General features: G+C 39.0%; 1 protein-coding gene across 2 annotated transcripts; it reads right to left on the reverse strand.

Moving 5' to 3' along the window:
• Nucleotides 1–301: 301 nt before the first annotated feature.
• Nucleotides 302–12552, reverse strand: tmem63a (transmembrane protein 63A). 2 transcript variants are annotated; one of them, XM_035995260.1, is made up of 23 exons: nucleotides 12502–12552; nucleotides 10244–10421; nucleotides 10022–10101; nucleotides 9813–9882; nucleotides 9482–9519; nucleotides 9190–9332; nucleotides 8812–8859; nucleotides 8583–8695; nucleotides 8272–8342; nucleotides 8104–8184; nucleotides 7499–7613; nucleotides 7060–7193; nucleotides 6669–6812; nucleotides 6045–6198; nucleotides 5851–5957; nucleotides 5670–5756; nucleotides 5313–5378; nucleotides 4712–4874; nucleotides 3298–3403; nucleotides 2884–3051; nucleotides 2552–2667; nucleotides 2414–2464; nucleotides 302–1966 (listed from the first exon to the last, which is right to left on the reverse strand). In XM_035995260.1, exons 2-23 carry the CDS (start codon nucleotides 10394–10396, stop codon nucleotides 1805–1807), a joined length of 2370 nt encoding a protein of 789 aa, XP_035851153.1. In that variant the 5' UTR covers nucleotides 10397–10421; nucleotides 12502–12552; the 3' UTR covers nucleotides 302–1804. The 2 variants fall into 2 exon arrangements, with proteins under 2 accessions (XP_035851153.1, XP_031177690.1); XM_031321830.2 differs by having other exon boundaries at nucleotides 8583–8691; nucleotides 8808–8859.
• Between the last annotated feature and the right edge of the window lie 5079 nt (nucleotides 12553–17631).

The raw sequence follows: 17631 nt of genomic DNA on the forward strand, positions 1-17631 counted from the left end.
CAAATGACAATAGAAGTCTTTCTCAGCTGAGGCAGGTACCGTGGTGAGAAAGGGTAAAGGGCAGGGAAAGAGGAAGCGAAAGGAAAGGGAACAGACAATAGTGAAAGATCAGGTGAGGAGGTGGAGCTACTGGAATTGTCGCCCAGTAAACTGGCTCATACCAATGTCAGAATAAGTTAGAAATCCTCAATGCAACACTGTGCATTTGTCCTTTTAACACCTCTGAATGAATATTTCAGAGGTTAAGCAATGGCACTGTAGCTCAACAGTGCCACCCAATGACAAGATACGCTCATAACCGTAAAGTTGTTCCCATTTGTATTTAAAAACATGTAAGATTGTTTTATATTGACATTTAAATCACCAAATACAAAGCTAAGTCTGAGTTTCTCTTAACATTTGCAATCTGAAGACATTTTATCTGCTAAACTTCAACACTCTTTTATTAAAGTTACACATTTGCATTTAGGGTTTAGCTCCTTGTTAAAATGCACATTTAAAAAAGCTGCAAAAACATAACTTCAAAGTAAATTAAATACAAAAAATGTTGACCTGTTTAAAACGTTCCTTCATTAATGGAACAACATGATTGTCTTATCTGAAACAATAAGAGAAAATAATAGCTCTAACCCCATTGCCATATGTGAATTAAATAAAAAGTATACATGAAATACATGTTTGTTCTCTTGTCATATTACAAAAGCCAACATTAACTTCTTGTGTTAGTAACAACAAACAGCCCTCTCTTGATACAAAAAGTGCATCATGAACATTAGGAAATAAGGTATTCCCTTGGCAGGTGTTGTCATCTGGCATCAGAAAAGGCACTGTGAAGAAATTTAAACTGGAACAAAATCTGGACAACAAGTAACAGTAACAGAAATTTCTGCTTGTCCACCTCTTTGGCATCAGTGTTGCTGACTTGGCTTGATTGTCTTGTTCTGGTAATACTTGCATAATCAGCTTCAACATGTGCAATGAATGAATTATAAAGTTGTTGTTTTTCACATACAACATAATGGCTCGTTTGAAATGGCAGGTTTTGGCTAAACATACTTTGGTGATTGAGAGGTCTCATACAGAAAATACACATATGCATATGTAACTAATTCAGATAGACTCAGCACATTCATATTTACCTTTTTTTCTGTAGAAGGCAATTTAAATGTAACACACTGTCCCCCCACTGGTTATTTTACCAGACTTTCCAAACGCAGAAGGTAAGAAAGGGGGACTTGTGTTGGGCGGCACAGTGCAGGTCTTTGTAATCTTTTGCACATTCTTCTGTAGTACCATCTGGAGATTTTCTTCTCCTTAGCCTCTCCTTTCTTCTTAGCCTGGCATTGCCAGACTAATTCACACGTGTATTACTATGAAACCTCTCAGTTAATTTTCGATTTCCAAGGGACATTAATAAGGGTGCAGACCAAAATGCTTCTGGATGCAATTGGATAGACCTACAACCAATCAGAGCAATGAAACGTGTGACATAGCGCTGAGTGACACATGAAAGTTGGGGCAGTGCTTGGTTCGTTTTCAAGCAGGTAAAAAAATGGCGGCCCGGGTCACAAACTTTCTCAAATTACAGCTAAACATTACAGTGAAATGTCACTTCTAAAAACATTTTAAGCGAGAACTAGGCAATAATGGCACATAATCTTGATTGGTATCTGATTAGCACTGCCCAGTTTGACAGTTTGATCTGAGTTTCGTGAGGCTGGTATGTGAGCCAGGCTAGAAATCATTGTGAAGGAAGCAGATTTACGATCAGGAGTTGTGGGCATCCTGACTCCAAAGCTTTGACTCAGTGTTGAGATACGCTGAATCGGCCATCTGACATGCGGTCTGTCACTGGGCTGGAGCTGTGGACCGGGCTGCCCTCTGTAGAGCCGTAAGACTGCAGATGTTTAGAGCCCTGTTGTGCTACGGCAGGTGATTTGGGATTAAGCACTCTGGGAAGGTAGACCTGTAATTATACCATACAAAAGAGATGAGTACTGAAAACAAACAAAAGGGCTCTTAAGGGTGTTTTTCAATATTCATTGTTGTGTATTCTTTTATCTCTCTGATGTGTATGATGCAATACTGCATGCGTTGGCCAAAGTATGACGTTGATACAAAAGAATGTTGAAGATTAGGGAAAGAGAAAAGCTTGTGAACATGAATAAGGGGAACTAGGATGTGTTAGATATGAGGATAAGGACCAAAGTTCACTGCAATAACAGCTCATTGTGAACAATCAGGTCTTTACCATATTGTTCAGAAAGCAAGGATGAAAACATTGACCTTAAAAATTCAGCAAAACAGCATTACAGCAAAGCTGTAAATGTAAGTTAATTTAAGATTAGGCCTGCCCTAAATACATCTGATCTTTATTCAAGCTGTGGACTTTGTTATGGAACAAGTACAGTACCTTGGTGTTTTCTTCCACTCCCTCTACTTTATCCTCATCCTCCTCTTTCACCTGCAAAAGAACACAAACAATATAAAGGCTCAGTGGGAAGGATGACAAAGAAATGACAGCATGTGCCCACACAAAGCAAGCACTCACCGCATAGTTGTGTGGACTGAGGTACTTGAAATGGCCAAAGCAGGTGTAGCTAACGCAGATGAAGACGGTGATACACAGGACCACCAGTGTGAATAGAGATGTAGGTTTCCAGAAACCTGAAACACCACACACACACACACACACACAGTTTAAATGGCGACGTAGAGATTTTACGTTTTATGTAGCTGCATGCAAACACCTACATTTACACACATTACTAAATCTACATTTACAGTTTGTTTACATCACTAGTACTTAATTGCCACTAGTGAATCTCAGGTCACTTTACTTATGTTAACTCTCTCCAGGTTTGGCACATGCTTGTTTCTAACCTGCTCTGAGGACAGAAAAGAAGTAAAGCCATATTAGGCAGATGATGGGCGCGGCCAGAGCTTGATTGACAGCTCCCAGGTGGACCTGGCGGTCTAGGCGAGCAGGCAGGTAGGCAAAGTACAGGTTGTGTTTGTCCACCAGGTGCTTCAGCATCATGTACAGGAGACCTGATGAAGACACACACACACACACACACACACACACACACACACACACAAAATAAAACCCCACCGTGGAAGTGAAAGGAAATATGTTGTATGTATAGAAGTGTGTAAGAGAAACTGAGGTCTCTGGCAAAGGCTGACAGTGTGAAGCAATCAAGATAATGTTAAATAGATCTACTGATGATATACTAAAAGTGACTGAATGTGTTGAGTGTGTGTGAGTGCATGCTTGTGTGCATAACTACTCACCGAAAGGCACAATAATAGGACATATGATGCTGTAAGCCATAATTACAGTGAAGACACATAGGGTCCAGCCATACATGGCTCCATATTCAAACTCATAGGCCTGGTTCTTTAAACAGAAGTAAAAAAAAAAAAACAGTTGACTTATAAATGTTGAGGTGAGGCTGACAACAAAGCAAACTACAAACAAAATATATAATATATATATAATTCTCTTCTGTAATGTGCATTAACTTGACTCTAAAGGACAATAAAGCACAGTATAAATCTCTATAGTCACAAAATGCATTTATCATTCTTTGGCCAGAACACTTGATATATTACACATTGTCCATCTGTCTACAGGCATATTTAAAGTGCCCATATTATGAAAAAATCACTTTTTCTGGGATTTGGGGTGTTATGTTGTGTCTCTGGTGCTTCCACACACATACAAACTTTGATAAAAATCCATCCATGCTGTTTAGAGTGAGATACGGTTTCTGAATGTGTCCTGCCTTCAGTCTCTGGGTGAGCTGTTCAAAATCGGCACGGCTTGTGACGTCACAAGCCGAAACGAGCAGGCTAACCGCAACCATTAGCTCGTAGCGTTAGCATGCTAACGCTAATGCTAACACTAGCATGCTAACGCTAGCATGCTACCTCGTTCTCAATAGCAAAGCACTGCTACAACACACACAAATTCACCGTAATCTACAAAAGAACTACTTACATGTGCGCCCTCATTTAGAAGTCTCCCAGCTAATCCTGCCTTGTAACTGACCAAAGTTGTGGAAACAGCCTTTCTTTTACTGTCTATGGAGCTAGCTAGCTGACATGATCTACATCTGAGCTACTGGGCATGTGCAGTGCAATCAAAGATAGTACAGAAGAAGAAGAAGAAAAGAGGTCTCACTCTGTAGCTAAAACAGAGACCAGCTGAAAAGAGGAGCTGCAGCAGTGAGAGAGAGTACTGCAGTACAACAACAATATGGTGTTTTTTGAAAATTAAACCATGTAAACCTATTCTGGTACAACCTTAAAATACAATTCTGAACCTGAAAATGAGCATAATATGGCTGCTTTAAACTTGTTTACATATCATGCATAGTCTGGAAAAACTGACCAAAGATTTTCCCTGCATGCCTTCATGGAGAACGTACAATCTAAAAGTGGCAGCCCTTTATATATATTAAAAACAAAAAGTTGAGAAAGGACCCTTAAAAACAGAAGAACGTGCATAGAAGAAAATCACAAAATATTTTTACAATTTAATTGTTCAAAAAATTTATGAGCAGGACTCCTGGCCAATGAAAAAGCCACAGGTGGTCATTTTAGTTCCCTAGTGCTCTGTTTCAGGCTATGTAAGATATTGATATAAAACACACCAATGACTTTTAGGTGTAACTTTCCTTTAAAGGACAATGCCTTTACAAACCTGTTTGACATATTTCCTTTCAGCAGCAGAGCGAGCAAACGCCATACGGATGATGTAAAGCAGTAATCCTGGCAACCGCAGCAACTCCATCCCAGAGCCCACCAGGGCTGCTGTGATCACATAGTTGACAAAAAAGGCCCCTTGATCAGGTAAGAACACACACCTGGTGTAATGGAAACCAAAAAGACAAAAGAAAAGATGACTATAAAATCCAACAATTAATAAAATCCAGTCCACTCTGATTAAAAAAAAAAAAAACTGTACACATGCAAGAACATTTTCTTATTTTGTGTTGCTCACATATTTTTCTGACCAAATCAGTTTCAACAAACTTTTGAAAAACTAAAATTACAACCAAGCTTTAAAAGTTAATTTTAAAAAGAAGAAACTAGATTATAAAACAATGTTGTCTTGAGTGACTGCAACAAGAGTGGGTCACACATGGCAACTAAGGGAGGTTTTATAAATAGCAACTTGAATACAGCTGAACCTTTATGATGCGAGTTGAAAGTAAAACAGATTTTTCTCTTTATAATGTAATTACTATCATTATTTTGATGAGAATAAAAAAGCAGAAGCAAAAACAAGAGGGATCACTTACTCAAATCTCAGTTTCCCATCTGCGAGAAAATTTTTATCAAACAGCCAGCGGAAAAACACTTCAAGACTAATGGGGGGAAAAACAAAAAGTTAGGAAGTGTTCTCCAATTATACAAACATCATCCATTAAGCCAACGGACATTCACTGTTTTATTTGGTATTTTACTGTATATACATCCGTATTAACTGAGTCACATCTTGTGCCTCCTATTTTTTCCAAGTCATGCTCAAGTTCCCAATTTATCACTGTACATCTGACACATCTGATTGCTACAGCAAACTAAAACTAAATTATTACTGCAAATAAACAATGTTGGGCAAATTGTTGCTTATTCAAACTGATGGTTATGCAAATTACCTGGTGAGTCCTAGCGAGGGGAGGATAAGCACCATGAAGAGCAGGAAGAAGTACAGCTTACGCATCATGCTCAGCTGCTCACTGGACCTGAGACACAGATGGCACTAGATCAAAACATGTCCTCTGCCAACAAAAAACAATCACTGCACTACCAGTGTGTGTGTTTGTGTGTGTCCAATACCTGCTCCAGTGTGCCTCTCCTATTGTAGAATAGTAAACTATGGTAGGCAGCAACGCAGAGAAGGACCACAGCAGGAGAGTGGGGAAGAACTGACTGATAATAGGACTCTAGGGTGAAAAATAAAACAATTGACGAAGGATTTATGGTTTTGAAAGCAGAATTGTGACAAGTATGTGTGTCTGCACGTGTCTCACATTGAGATAGTAGATGGGCATAGTCACGTTCCACTTATCCATGGTGTTGATAATGATGGTGGGAGTCGTGAGGAAGGTGAGCAGGACGAAAAGGAAGAAGTTGAGCGTAACATAGCGCATGAACCAGTGAAAGCCCCGCACTGAGAGATTGTCCCTGTAGCATGAGGAAAACAGGGAATTGAAGCAATACGACAGATTCACATAAAGAGGCAGTGCAAAGTAGAGAAAACATATCAGTGTGGGGTACACACAAATTCCTCCCACACAGATTTATATTCCTCTCCTTTGGGAACTCAAATCAAAAGTGCTATTTTGCCATACTGCCTAATCACAAATAGAAAACTCTAACTGGCGATCAATGCAATTAATTGTGTTCACTGTTATGACTCCCTTCAGACAAAAAAAACCTAAAACTTCAAAAACGTTTTTTGTTAAATTGGAATTTCATTGGAATCATTCATTTCGAATTTTCTAAACAATAATACCATATGATTACACTAAAAGTCAGTCGATGATAATATTGAATTATTGCCCAGCCCTATTGGCACCAGTACTATAAATACTAAGTCATATGATCTGCATGGTGCACATACTGTGTGAAGGGGTTGGTGTTTCAGACCTTACCAATACACATTTCTGGGATGGGGTGCATAGCTGACGCTCCACTTGTTTACTTTCAGAGTTCCACTGTTGGATGAAGGTTGGGGCAGCCTCCCACAACAGCAGCTTTTGCCACCACACTCGAGTGCATTGAAGTCTTTCAGAATGCTGAAGTGAGTAAATGACCGCTGTTAGTGGTGATACACATTAACCAGCCTTAAACAGTGGCAGCTGTGCAAAGGCCTGATTTCACCTAAAAGTCAAGTGGTTACAATAAAATCAAAAGATCACGGTCCTGATCAGGCCAACAAAAAAAACCTAAGCGCCATCCAACATAATACTGCTGCTTCTCTGCTGTACAGTAAATACAGATGCAAGTACTGACAGAAAAAGACACCTTTAAATTGGTACTCACTACTTGGCCATAGCCTCGGTCTGCAAGGTGACAAAGGCCATCCCCAGGGGGCGCTGTGGCACAAGTTCTGTCTGCTTCCTCACCTCTTCCAGCAGGTCTTTTTCTTTAGTACTGTAGTACTCTATGGCATCAACCTGAAAATACACACACACACACACACACACACACATACATAGAGGAAATGCTTTAGTTGGAACTACCTTCATTTAAATCTTGGTGTAAAATAGTTCACACATGCACACTTCATTTACTGCCACTTTAAATTAATAAAACCGATAAACCCTAATTTTATCACACAATTTTAAGCTTTGCACTCATAACACACCTATATGCAGTATTTGCTTTCACTTTTCTTAACCAAAATTGTAACATAAAAGATAAAAACTAAAAGCAGTCAGACACCATGCATGAAACTGTTTTATCATCTGATCCATCTCACCTCAGAGTGAGAGCAGCAACAGAGGTGACCACACAAACGGGTGTTAATCAACATACGTGTCCCTGTTTTCTCTAGGGCATGCTCATAGTAGCGCAGGTTTTTTCCTGCTCGCATCCTGAGGGTAAAGAAAACAAACAATCACATACAAGCTGGTTTGAATTAGAAAAAATAAAGCTGAAGTAAATATCCCTCAACATTTTGTTTTCACTTGGAATATGCTTCACATGTTGGTGCTTGCAACCGTTTCCTCTGCAGATATGCATACAACTTCTGAAACTAATTAAATATTGAACAGTTAGAGTGAGACTGAACCATACAGTACATTTGTGGTCCATACAACTAAGATAACAAGCTTTAAGAGGCTGCAAAGCTCACGAGAGCTGCTGAGTTAGGTGAAAATCCTCTCTGTGAGTTTGCTGCTGCAGACACAAAATTCACATTGCACATAAAACTTAGATGCACGGTTAAAATGAAAAATATTTATTAGTGGCACACACCAAAACATAATCATCAGCAAGGACTTGTGCACAGTTGTCGGCTCTACAGACCATGGCACAGAGAGCATTAGTCACGTGATTTATTTTTAGTTAGTTGTGATTACTCACCTTTCTTTATCAAGGTGCATGAGCTTTGCCACGTCATAGCCCAGGGTCACGGCACACACTTGACAGGAAGGGTACGCCTCTCTATACAAAACAAGAGCAAGGTGTAAAGACCAAAATTCGACTTTACAAAATATGGAAACATTGAATTTTACAATTCAGTCTACTTACGTGAAATGTGTCTTTACATCTTCCTCTGTTGCTGTTTTAGGGACTGAACACACAAACAAAGTGTTTCTGGTCTACAAACAGAAAGACAGAATGACAAATCAGTCACGTACCAGCGTAGGTGAGCGACACTCAGCTCTACCTAATATAATTAAACATTGTGATCTGGCTTTCATTATGTGCTTAGCTCCTCACATACATGTGCAATGCAATGTAAATAGAGATTGTAAAACAACTAATGTGGAAACAGTTGAAATGTATAGGTTTGTTGCAGACATTCAGACGTGTCTTGTAGCTAGTAGTCTGACACTCACCGTCTCTCTGCGCATGCCTTTCATTTGTGATGTGTGACGCCGCAGCAGAACAACTGTCAGGATCAGGTACAAAACTGCAAACACTGTATGCAGCCATAACAGGTTGTTTCTAGAAGCAGAAATGGCAGAAACCAAGAAGCAATTTGTCATAAGGAACCCACAATCTGTTTTGCAATACAGACATTTGTTTATATATCCAAACAATTTAACTTCTACAGTAGTTACTTTATTGGAAGATTCCCAACAGTGGTCCTTCCAAAACTCTGTGGATTATTCTCTGAAAAAAAGAAACATATATACAGTCAATAGAAATGAAAATAAGAAAAGACAAGAACATGACCAGAAAGATAGATCTGAATACAAGCAGCCTAACTCTGGAGTTCACAAAAACGAAAGTATTCAAAATCACTAATTCAAAGAGTACACACTTTAGGGACAACAATATGAAGTGGACTGTGCAGCACCTCAGTTCTGATTGGTTGATTCACATTTGAAACAATCATCAAATACACACCTGACCCATTATTTGTACATAAAATAACCTTGAAAATATGTAATCTAACTGTAACTTCAACCATTAACAGACAGAGAATAGCGCAAAACGCACCAAACAGGTCTCCTGTCATGTTGACTGGCAGTATGACTGCAAGGGAGGTGACAGTTATAACTGACAGCAGGGTGATCAGATGACGCTGGAAGGACAGGTAGTGAACAGCATCCATGCCACATCTGGCTTTTATTTTTTCCTTACTGACACACACACACACACACACACACACACACACACACACACACACACACACACACACACACAGGGATTACACATGCTTGTATATATGATAAACATAGTTTTGATTGAGCCAAAAGTGTAGAAACAATGTCCAGCAAAAGTCACTCACTCCATTCTGAGGATGTAGGGCAGCCAAGAGCAGCACCCCTAAACAGAAAGAGAGATATTTTGATTACACCAACATACAATGACAATTATATTAATAAGGAATATTTGTTAAGTTCTTTATGGTTAGGCCTGATTTTAAATGATTACAAAAGTACATTCAATTGATATGTTAAAATAGCAGTGTTGATAAAGCCAGTTTGACATGATATATATATATATATATATATATATATATATATATATAAAGTTATTACTCATCTTATTGTATTAATATGCTTTATGAATACTGATTTTGGTGCTGAAACTGATGACAAAGATTTTGTTTTACATACCAATTCATACTCAAGGTCATCCATGCTGGACACTAAGGATGACATGCGACGGCGTGTTGACTCGGTGAACCTGACACACAAAGTTCATTGTCAAGGAATGAAACAAGTTGACAAAATGGATTCATTTCACTATTTACTATACAGTCAGTATTTCACATCTGAAATCTGTCCTACAATGAAATTTGAAGTATGTGAGATCATGAACTGACCCTTCGTTATCTGCAACTAATGCCAGACGCCCGTAGTCCCAGAACATCCTCCTGATAATAGAGAAGACAATCAACAACACCTGTAGGTGGCATGGGAAATAGAACCAATCAGCTTTCACCTCATGACACAAAGTAAAACATATATTGATACAGAAAGATTTCCAGTCTTGTCTCACTTGATCACATCACAGGCAGACAGACACAGTGGATTACTAGACATACCAGAAAGACCGAGAAATCGAGCAGTAGCACAACTGGCACTCCTCCAAAGCCGACTCCCGTGAGAACGGTGCTCTGTTTGGAGCTGTAGCAGCTTCTGTTGTCCATGTAGGTACCATTTGTTTCCAGCAACTGCTCCCACCACACAGAAGACATCACTGGAGTGGAACCAGCAGTTTGTCTGCAGAGATTGATAGCAGTAGGCTATATATTAAGAAACGGCCTCCCAGAGCAAAAGCTGCTCCCACAGTGATCAAAATATTTTTTGGGATTAATTGTTGATAAAATGTCTGAAAATACTGAAAAATATAGGTCACAGTTTCCAAAAGCCCAGGTGACGTCTTCAAATTGCTTATTTCGTCCAACCAACAGTACAACCCCCCCGCCAAAAAAAAAAAAGATTTAATATAAAGAAAAGGAGCACATCTGTAAGAAGCTGGAACCAGCTAATATTTGCCATTTTTGTTCGACAAATGACTACTCCATTATCAAAATTGTGGGTGATAGGCTGCATTTTCTACATTAAGAAGAGCAATACAATATTGAGAACCTAGATCCATTTTTAAATTGGGTGCCACAATGAAGAGGAGAGAAACACAGAGGGATACTGTCTGTGCAGGAGAAACATAAAGGCAAGCAATGTATGAAAATACTGAAAAGTGCTCATCACAGTTTCCCAGAGCCCAGGTTGACTGTCTGAAGATACTGACTTACACTGTAACAATGATAGAAAACATAGAAATGCCACAAATTCTCACATTTGAGAAGCTGTAATCAGCAAATATTTGGCATTTTTGTTTGAGAACTGACTTAAATGACTGAATTTCAGTTTTTTACTTTTCTGCCAATCCAGTAGACTCCTTGGCTTGTCAGTGGGGAGCAATGAGGAGAACCAAAAGGCTGAAGCCATTTATCCCAACAACTAAGAAGCTTTAGCTTTATAAAAACCTTTCATTCCTGCAACTAAAGATTAAATCAGATGATTTCAGTGATTAGCATACTTCAGACCAGCTAGGAGGAACTAATACATTTGCTGGTGTTATCTCATGAAAACCTACATGTTCTTGGTTTCAGCCGGAGGAGAAGTTTCAGATCCTTACTTAGATAAAATAGTATACTTTTCAAAATTCTACACCAGAACGGCCCCTCTCTCATGTTATTTTATATTATATCCTTGGATTCCGTTTACAGATGCATTACTGTACACAGTTTTTGTAGCTGGTGGAGCTGAAGCTAGTATTAACTATTTACAAGTTTTAAATTTTTTTCTATGCATTACATTTTACAAAGTGACCACATGTGCTGTATGCTGTATGTTGAATCTGATTTTTAAGTACCTAGTATATGTGAGGGAGTAAAAAGTACAATATTATTCATATCTGAATTGTAGTAGAGCAGTACACACACAGTAACATATAAATGGATAATACTGTTAAAAAATGTACTACTGTAATACTTCAGTACTTGAGTTTATGTACTTGCTTGGTTGGTTTAAGACCCCTTAAGTAACTTTATATTTTGAAAGACATGTATCATCATAATTACGACTGTGGTTTTTCATTTTCTACAGTATGTGGATTTTTTTTTTTTTGTTATGCTGAACTATGACTTGGCCGGAAGCAAATATAAAACAAATGTCAGTCAGTGAGTGTGGTTTCAGTTCTGGAGTCCATGTTAATCTCACTCGTCATTAGCAAAGCCCTCGCGCCACACCTGATGGTCCTCGTTCTTTTTAGTCACGCGGGCGCACTGCAGTTAAAAGTTATAATGTACTGTAAAGTTATGCTGTACCCGCTGACCTTTGTCTTAACCCCTGACGTTAAAAGTGACCAAAAACACAGCTCAGCAGACAACTAGTCCAATGTAATCCGTCGGCTCTTAGTTTGACTGGAGACATTTCTCTCCGAAGTACAAGTGAAACCCATATTTTCCCCAACAGCTGTTATTATGTTGACAGTTTGCCTGAACACACTAGCGGTTACTGTTGACACTTAACGTCAACAGTCTCACCAAGCTAAAGCCAAACAAAAGAGTATTGTGTTGTACTGAACACCTAGAGCAAAGAGTTAGCTACGTGGAAGCTACAGTGTACACAAGTTACACAAAAAGTTTGCTAATGCGGTAAGCAGAAATGTGCCTGCTGGCTAACGTTATGTCAACTTCATACATCCGCTAACATAACCTCATTAACTTGTCTGAAAATGGCACAAATCGCGTTTCCGGGTTGCCTGCGTAAGTATGTGTCATGTGTCATGCCTTACCTGTATGTTTGTCTTTTATTCCGGCGAGAAGGGAACTTCTTTTTATACTGTAAATACCATAGACAGTATATAAGAAGGTAAATACTCGAATGACCGCTCCCTGTTCCGCGTGTGCGCAGACGCTGCAGCAGAGCAGACGGCTGTCTCGTGCTCAGGGTTGTAATCAGTCCTCAAGCATCTACAGAAAAACACACTAGTGGAATCCTGCTGTTTCTCCTGTATACTTCTTACTCTTTTTACGAGTTTTTTAGGCGTAGTCTAAATTAAAGAGTGTCCACTGATGGGAATATGATAAAGAGCGAGTAAACACTGAAAAATGTCGGAATTACAGCATAAAAGATTATTTAATTGGCTTGCCTTGTCCTGTAGCCTATGTGATTTGATTTGGTGTGATTTAATGTCTTATTTTGTCAAGTAGCCCACTACAGAGGTAGCCTATGACCAACATACTTAAGTTTAAAAATATGTTAAGTGCGGAACGAAGTATTACGATGTTTCACTTAAAAATAACAATACCACAAGTACAAAAGCAAAATGTAGCCTATACTAAAACTAAAACTGAAAGTAGGCTACTTTACAGTAGGTCACATGGCAGAATGGACCCTGTCAGACTGTTAAATTATATTATTCTTATTACTGATGCTTTACTGTGTAAGCAGCATTTTACATTTTTAAACTTAATATAGTAGGCTATATTAGTATAACAATGCATCACACTTAATAATAATGATAATACAGTGTACAGTATAAAGTACAATATAGAGTGTCTCTCTAGGGGTTCAGATCATTTCACACAAACCATAGTCAGGGAAAGGTAGTTATTAGCCTTGAAAATGACTAATACATTGCAGGCTCTTTGAAATTACTGTTTTATCTTGTCATCTTTGATATAATTACCTTGTGAAGGCGGAAAAAGTTAATCAAAACTTTTTGACTGATTATCTGTTACCTATTTAGTTTTCAAAAGAAGAGTCCCTGGCATCTTTTTGTAAAAGTTTAAACAGATGATGACTCATGGGCCTGGGCAACTAATTCAAAAATGTTTCTCTTCCTTGTTCTCCAATTCCTTCTTTTGGGCTGTTGATTTTTGTGTTTACTTGTAGGGTAAAAGAGAAGAAAAAAAAGAAGAGAAAAACAGTGGCATGTTGTATGGGAAAATGACATAAAAGGTCAAACATCAAAAAGCTGATCATTTTACATTTCCCAAGGCTTTGGAAAAATCACCTAAAGCAAGTCTCATAACGTTAATACAGTGTACAACACACTCCTCCTGTAGCTCTTCAGACATTCCTCTCAATGAGGAATGTCCCACCCAGAGAAGTCAGTAAAACGCTCACTGTCATAAATAGAAACCAGAGCAGATCAGTCTGTCTTCTCCACTTTCAACCCATCGGAGAGAAGCTATAATATGCTCTTTGTGACTTCTCCCATCTCATCTGATCAGTGATTAGTCAATGCTCTGCTTTACTGAGATTTGAACAAGAATTAGCATAACATCAGACATAGCAGAGAGAATCTGAATTGTTCCACTTTTGAGACATCATAGAAGAGGTGTTGTTGTGGTTTGTAGGACAGAGCATTGCTAACCAATGTCACGCTCCCCTATCAGATGTGCCAGTGGTCAAATTAACGAATCCAATGCAATTAGTAATTTAATGTACTGTGAGATTCTGTGGTTGCTCGGAGTATGTCTCTCTGCCTCGCCTCTCTCTCTCTCTCTTCCTCTGCTTTTCCATTATGGGATTTTCTGTTTATCTGTTGTGGTCTTGGCTGTTCATTTCTGCTTCCCATGTCTTGCTGTGTGTATTTGTGTGTGTTTCGTGTCTCTGTGTGGATGTGTGCACACAGTGATGTCCGTGTTGTCATTGTGTATACACCAACATCAATCTGTGTGTGTGTGTGTGTGTGTGTGTGTGTGTGTGTGTGTGTGTGTGTGTAGTGACTGTTCATGCCTCACTGTGGGACGCGTTGATTAGCACTCACTGCGGCTCAGCTCCCAGCTGTCCTTGCGGCTGGCTACTGATTGAAACCAATCAGGCTTGCGATGGCCCCATCGCAGTGACCCCTCACCCCTCCCACCCCCGGCCTAATCACCTGCTGATTGGCCCACGCAGGGCCCCCTCCCGTTGGCACGGAAGGTTAATTTGGCCGGTGGATGAAGGCTCCAGGAGGGAATAGGAACGTGCGCTGGGTGATATTGCATGGATATAGCCCACCTGTCAATCACAGCCACTTAAAGAGGAGCAGCAAGGGAAACACACTGACAACCAGAGAGAGAAAGTTAGGAAGGGAATAAGGAATGGTGGTGATGGTGTAAAAACCTTTTAGCAGAAGTGTATCCTCTGGAAGCAGCTGTACTTTGTCACATTAAAACATCCTCCCTCAAGGTCCACTTGCAAGCTTTTTCCAGAGCATCTTGAGTTCTCATTAAATGGATCTTTCTCAGTAAACTCAGTAAATCGTTAGAAGTAGTCTGAAACTTAGCAATGTACTGAGGAAGACCACAAGATGTGAAAGCTCAGGAAAAACAAATACATTCTTGACAATGGTTTCCAATGGCAAGACTGAACGTTTATGCTCAGGTTTGTTTACAATCTGTTGATTTCTTTTGTATTTCCTTTCCCTTACTTTACTCCTCTATCCCAATGGATGACTTCAATATTTTTTTATTACATTAGTGTTAGATATGTGGAAATGGTTACATCAAAATTAGCTATTGTGATATATAATCGTATGACAATATTCTATGAAGTAAAGCAAGGTCACAAAACTCACCTGAGTCAAGTCATTTGAACAATAACTATTAGGTTATGGTGATGTTTTTTATTTGTCGTATTCATATACACAGAAATTGGATGCATGGTGTAATGGTTTTTTTTAATAGCCAGCTTATAGACATGGTTGGATGAATTTACAGGATCTAAAATCCTAAGTAACACTCCCATTTAACTACAATCCAAGTTTTTTGTACCATTATAAATACTGCAGTGTAAAGGTTTGTCCAGAGGGGGGCAGTGTTGTATTCAATGTATAAAGTTGCAGCCTTTGGAATAAAAGGTATATTAGTAGTCCACTGCTTTATAGTCAACTTCTCTATTTTAATGCTTCAGGTCTGATTTTATTTCAGACTTCTTCTACAATATATATATACTTTATCATTAAATATGTATTCGAGTTACAAGTTCATTCTCGACTTTGAAAACGTCCACATACTAGTCTTTTTCCGGAGCTTATCTCGTGGCAGTTCATCAGCTGATGGAGTTTGCAGCTGTCATCAGTGATTAGGTTGAAAAGCTAAAAGAAATCTACAGTAGTAAGTGGACCTTGAGTCAATATGTAGAATTTGTTTTCCGCAGCATAACACTGATTTTTTATTTTTAAGTTTTAAAAAAGTGTTGCACTTTACAGTACATTACAATTTACTGCTAAAATGTGTGTGTGATCAACCGAAGATACCATCAACCTTTTGACGACACACCCCTTCCCCCACACTGGTCTTAGCCATGTATGTCAGTCCATAGATTTTACCTTATCCCTGTGTGTGTGTGTGTGTGTGTGTGTGTGTGTGTGTGCGCGCGCGCGTGCGTGGTGCGTGCGTGCGTAGTTTGTGACAGGTTCTTCTCCCTCCTAGTCTCTTGTGGGCAGAATAATGTTGCCAGATTACCATAGCATTACCATATCATTTCCATGTCATTATCACACTTCTGCCTGCGATATGTGTCTGAGTGTGTGTGCGTGCACGGTATGTGTGCGTGTGTCTGAACTTTGCATCAGATCTTCAACTGTTTCTCTTTGTGTTGCTCTCAAACACACGTTCTTACACCCACCCACACACACACACACACACACACACACACACACACACACACACACACACACACACACAATCTCCCATAGGAATACACACATCCCTCTGACACGCTCCCTCTGTTTTTCACTGTCATAGACTGCCATAGACTCTATCTCTCTATCTATGTCCCACACCCATGTAAGCACATCATAATTCTCAATAATCTGCCATGCAGGATCCATGTTTCCTTAATTGTTTGTGTTAATCTAATTGCCAATTAAAATTAACCTGTTAGTGGAACGGCAACAATTGCGAACACTTATTTTAAAGAAAAAGTTGGATCTGTTTTATTGGCCTGTAATGGCAAGAATTTACATTTTTGTATAGTGATATGAGTGTATGTCACTAAACTAACTTCCTTTTTAACCATCATTGGAGCTGAAGCTATTAGTCAAATCAATCAATTAGTTGATTGTGAAAATGAATCAACTTTTAACAGCTTTTAGATTATTTGTTCTAACTTCTCAAATATTAATATTAGCCGGTTTTCCCAGTCCTCTTGTACATTAAATATCTCTGGATTTTGAGCTGTTAGTAAAAAAAAACAAAAAAAAACAGGCAATTCGAAGACATCAACTTGGGCTTTGATAAATTGTGATTGTGATGATACTTTTCCCCCATTTTTTACATTTTATGGACCACATCATTATCGTGAAATCACCATCAGATTAATCCAAATCAAAACAAATTGTTAGTTGCAGCCCTGACTGTTATTACTGTTTAAATGGAAAGAATCCAACATTAAGATTCAGGCTGCATACAAATCTAAGATTAGGTTCCACTTTTAATTAATGTTAACTTAATTTCCATGATTATTATGTCCATACAAATAAGTAGCTACGTGGTTCTGCATTAAAAAAATCTGTGATTCATTGAGTTGTACTGATAATCCATCACATCTTCCCTTTATCTTGCCTATTTGTCTCCAGATTGGAGCAAATGTAAAATTCAATCGAACCAGCACACCATCCCCTTTTGCTTAAAGTCAACCATTCTGGGGGTGTTGGAGCGCTGAACTCACAGCTGCTAACACATTTTGGATACATGACAACCTAACATCTTTTGTACACAGTCAGAAATGTTGCAGTGATGAAGAACAGAACGCCCTCCCCTGTAATACAGTCAGTTAGCCATTCTGGCTCCAATACTCACCCTACAAGGTCAGCCATTTTGGGGTCTGCAGCTGCCAGAAAATGCCCATTTAGTGAGGGGAGCATGTTTGGGGTCGTGCCCTTGTTTACATGGGGAGCCTGAGCTGATGGTTTTAAAATGGCGTCCAG

The sequence above is a fragment of the Sander lucioperca genome, chromosome 19 (assembly GCF_008315115.2).
Source record: "Sander lucioperca isolate FBNREF2018 chromosome 19, SLUC_FBN_1.2, whole genome shotgun sequence".
Taxonomy (NCBI): Eukaryota; Metazoa; Chordata; class Actinopteri; order Perciformes; family Percidae; genus Sander; species Sander lucioperca.

Coding starts and splice junctions, on each gene's coding strand:
- tmem63a (XM_035995260.1), bottom strand. CDS start 10,396: ATGTCTTCTGTGTGGTGGGAGCAGTTGCTGGAAACAAATGGTACCTAC. Junction 7,614..8,103: donor ATGCACCTTGATAAAGAAAG/GTGAGTAATCAC, acceptor CTTTACCCTCAG/GATGCGAGCAGGAAAAAACC. Junction 3,404..4,711: donor AAAGGAAATATGTCAAACAG/GTTTGTAAAGGC, acceptor TTCTGTTTAAAG/AACCAGGCCTATGAGTTTGA.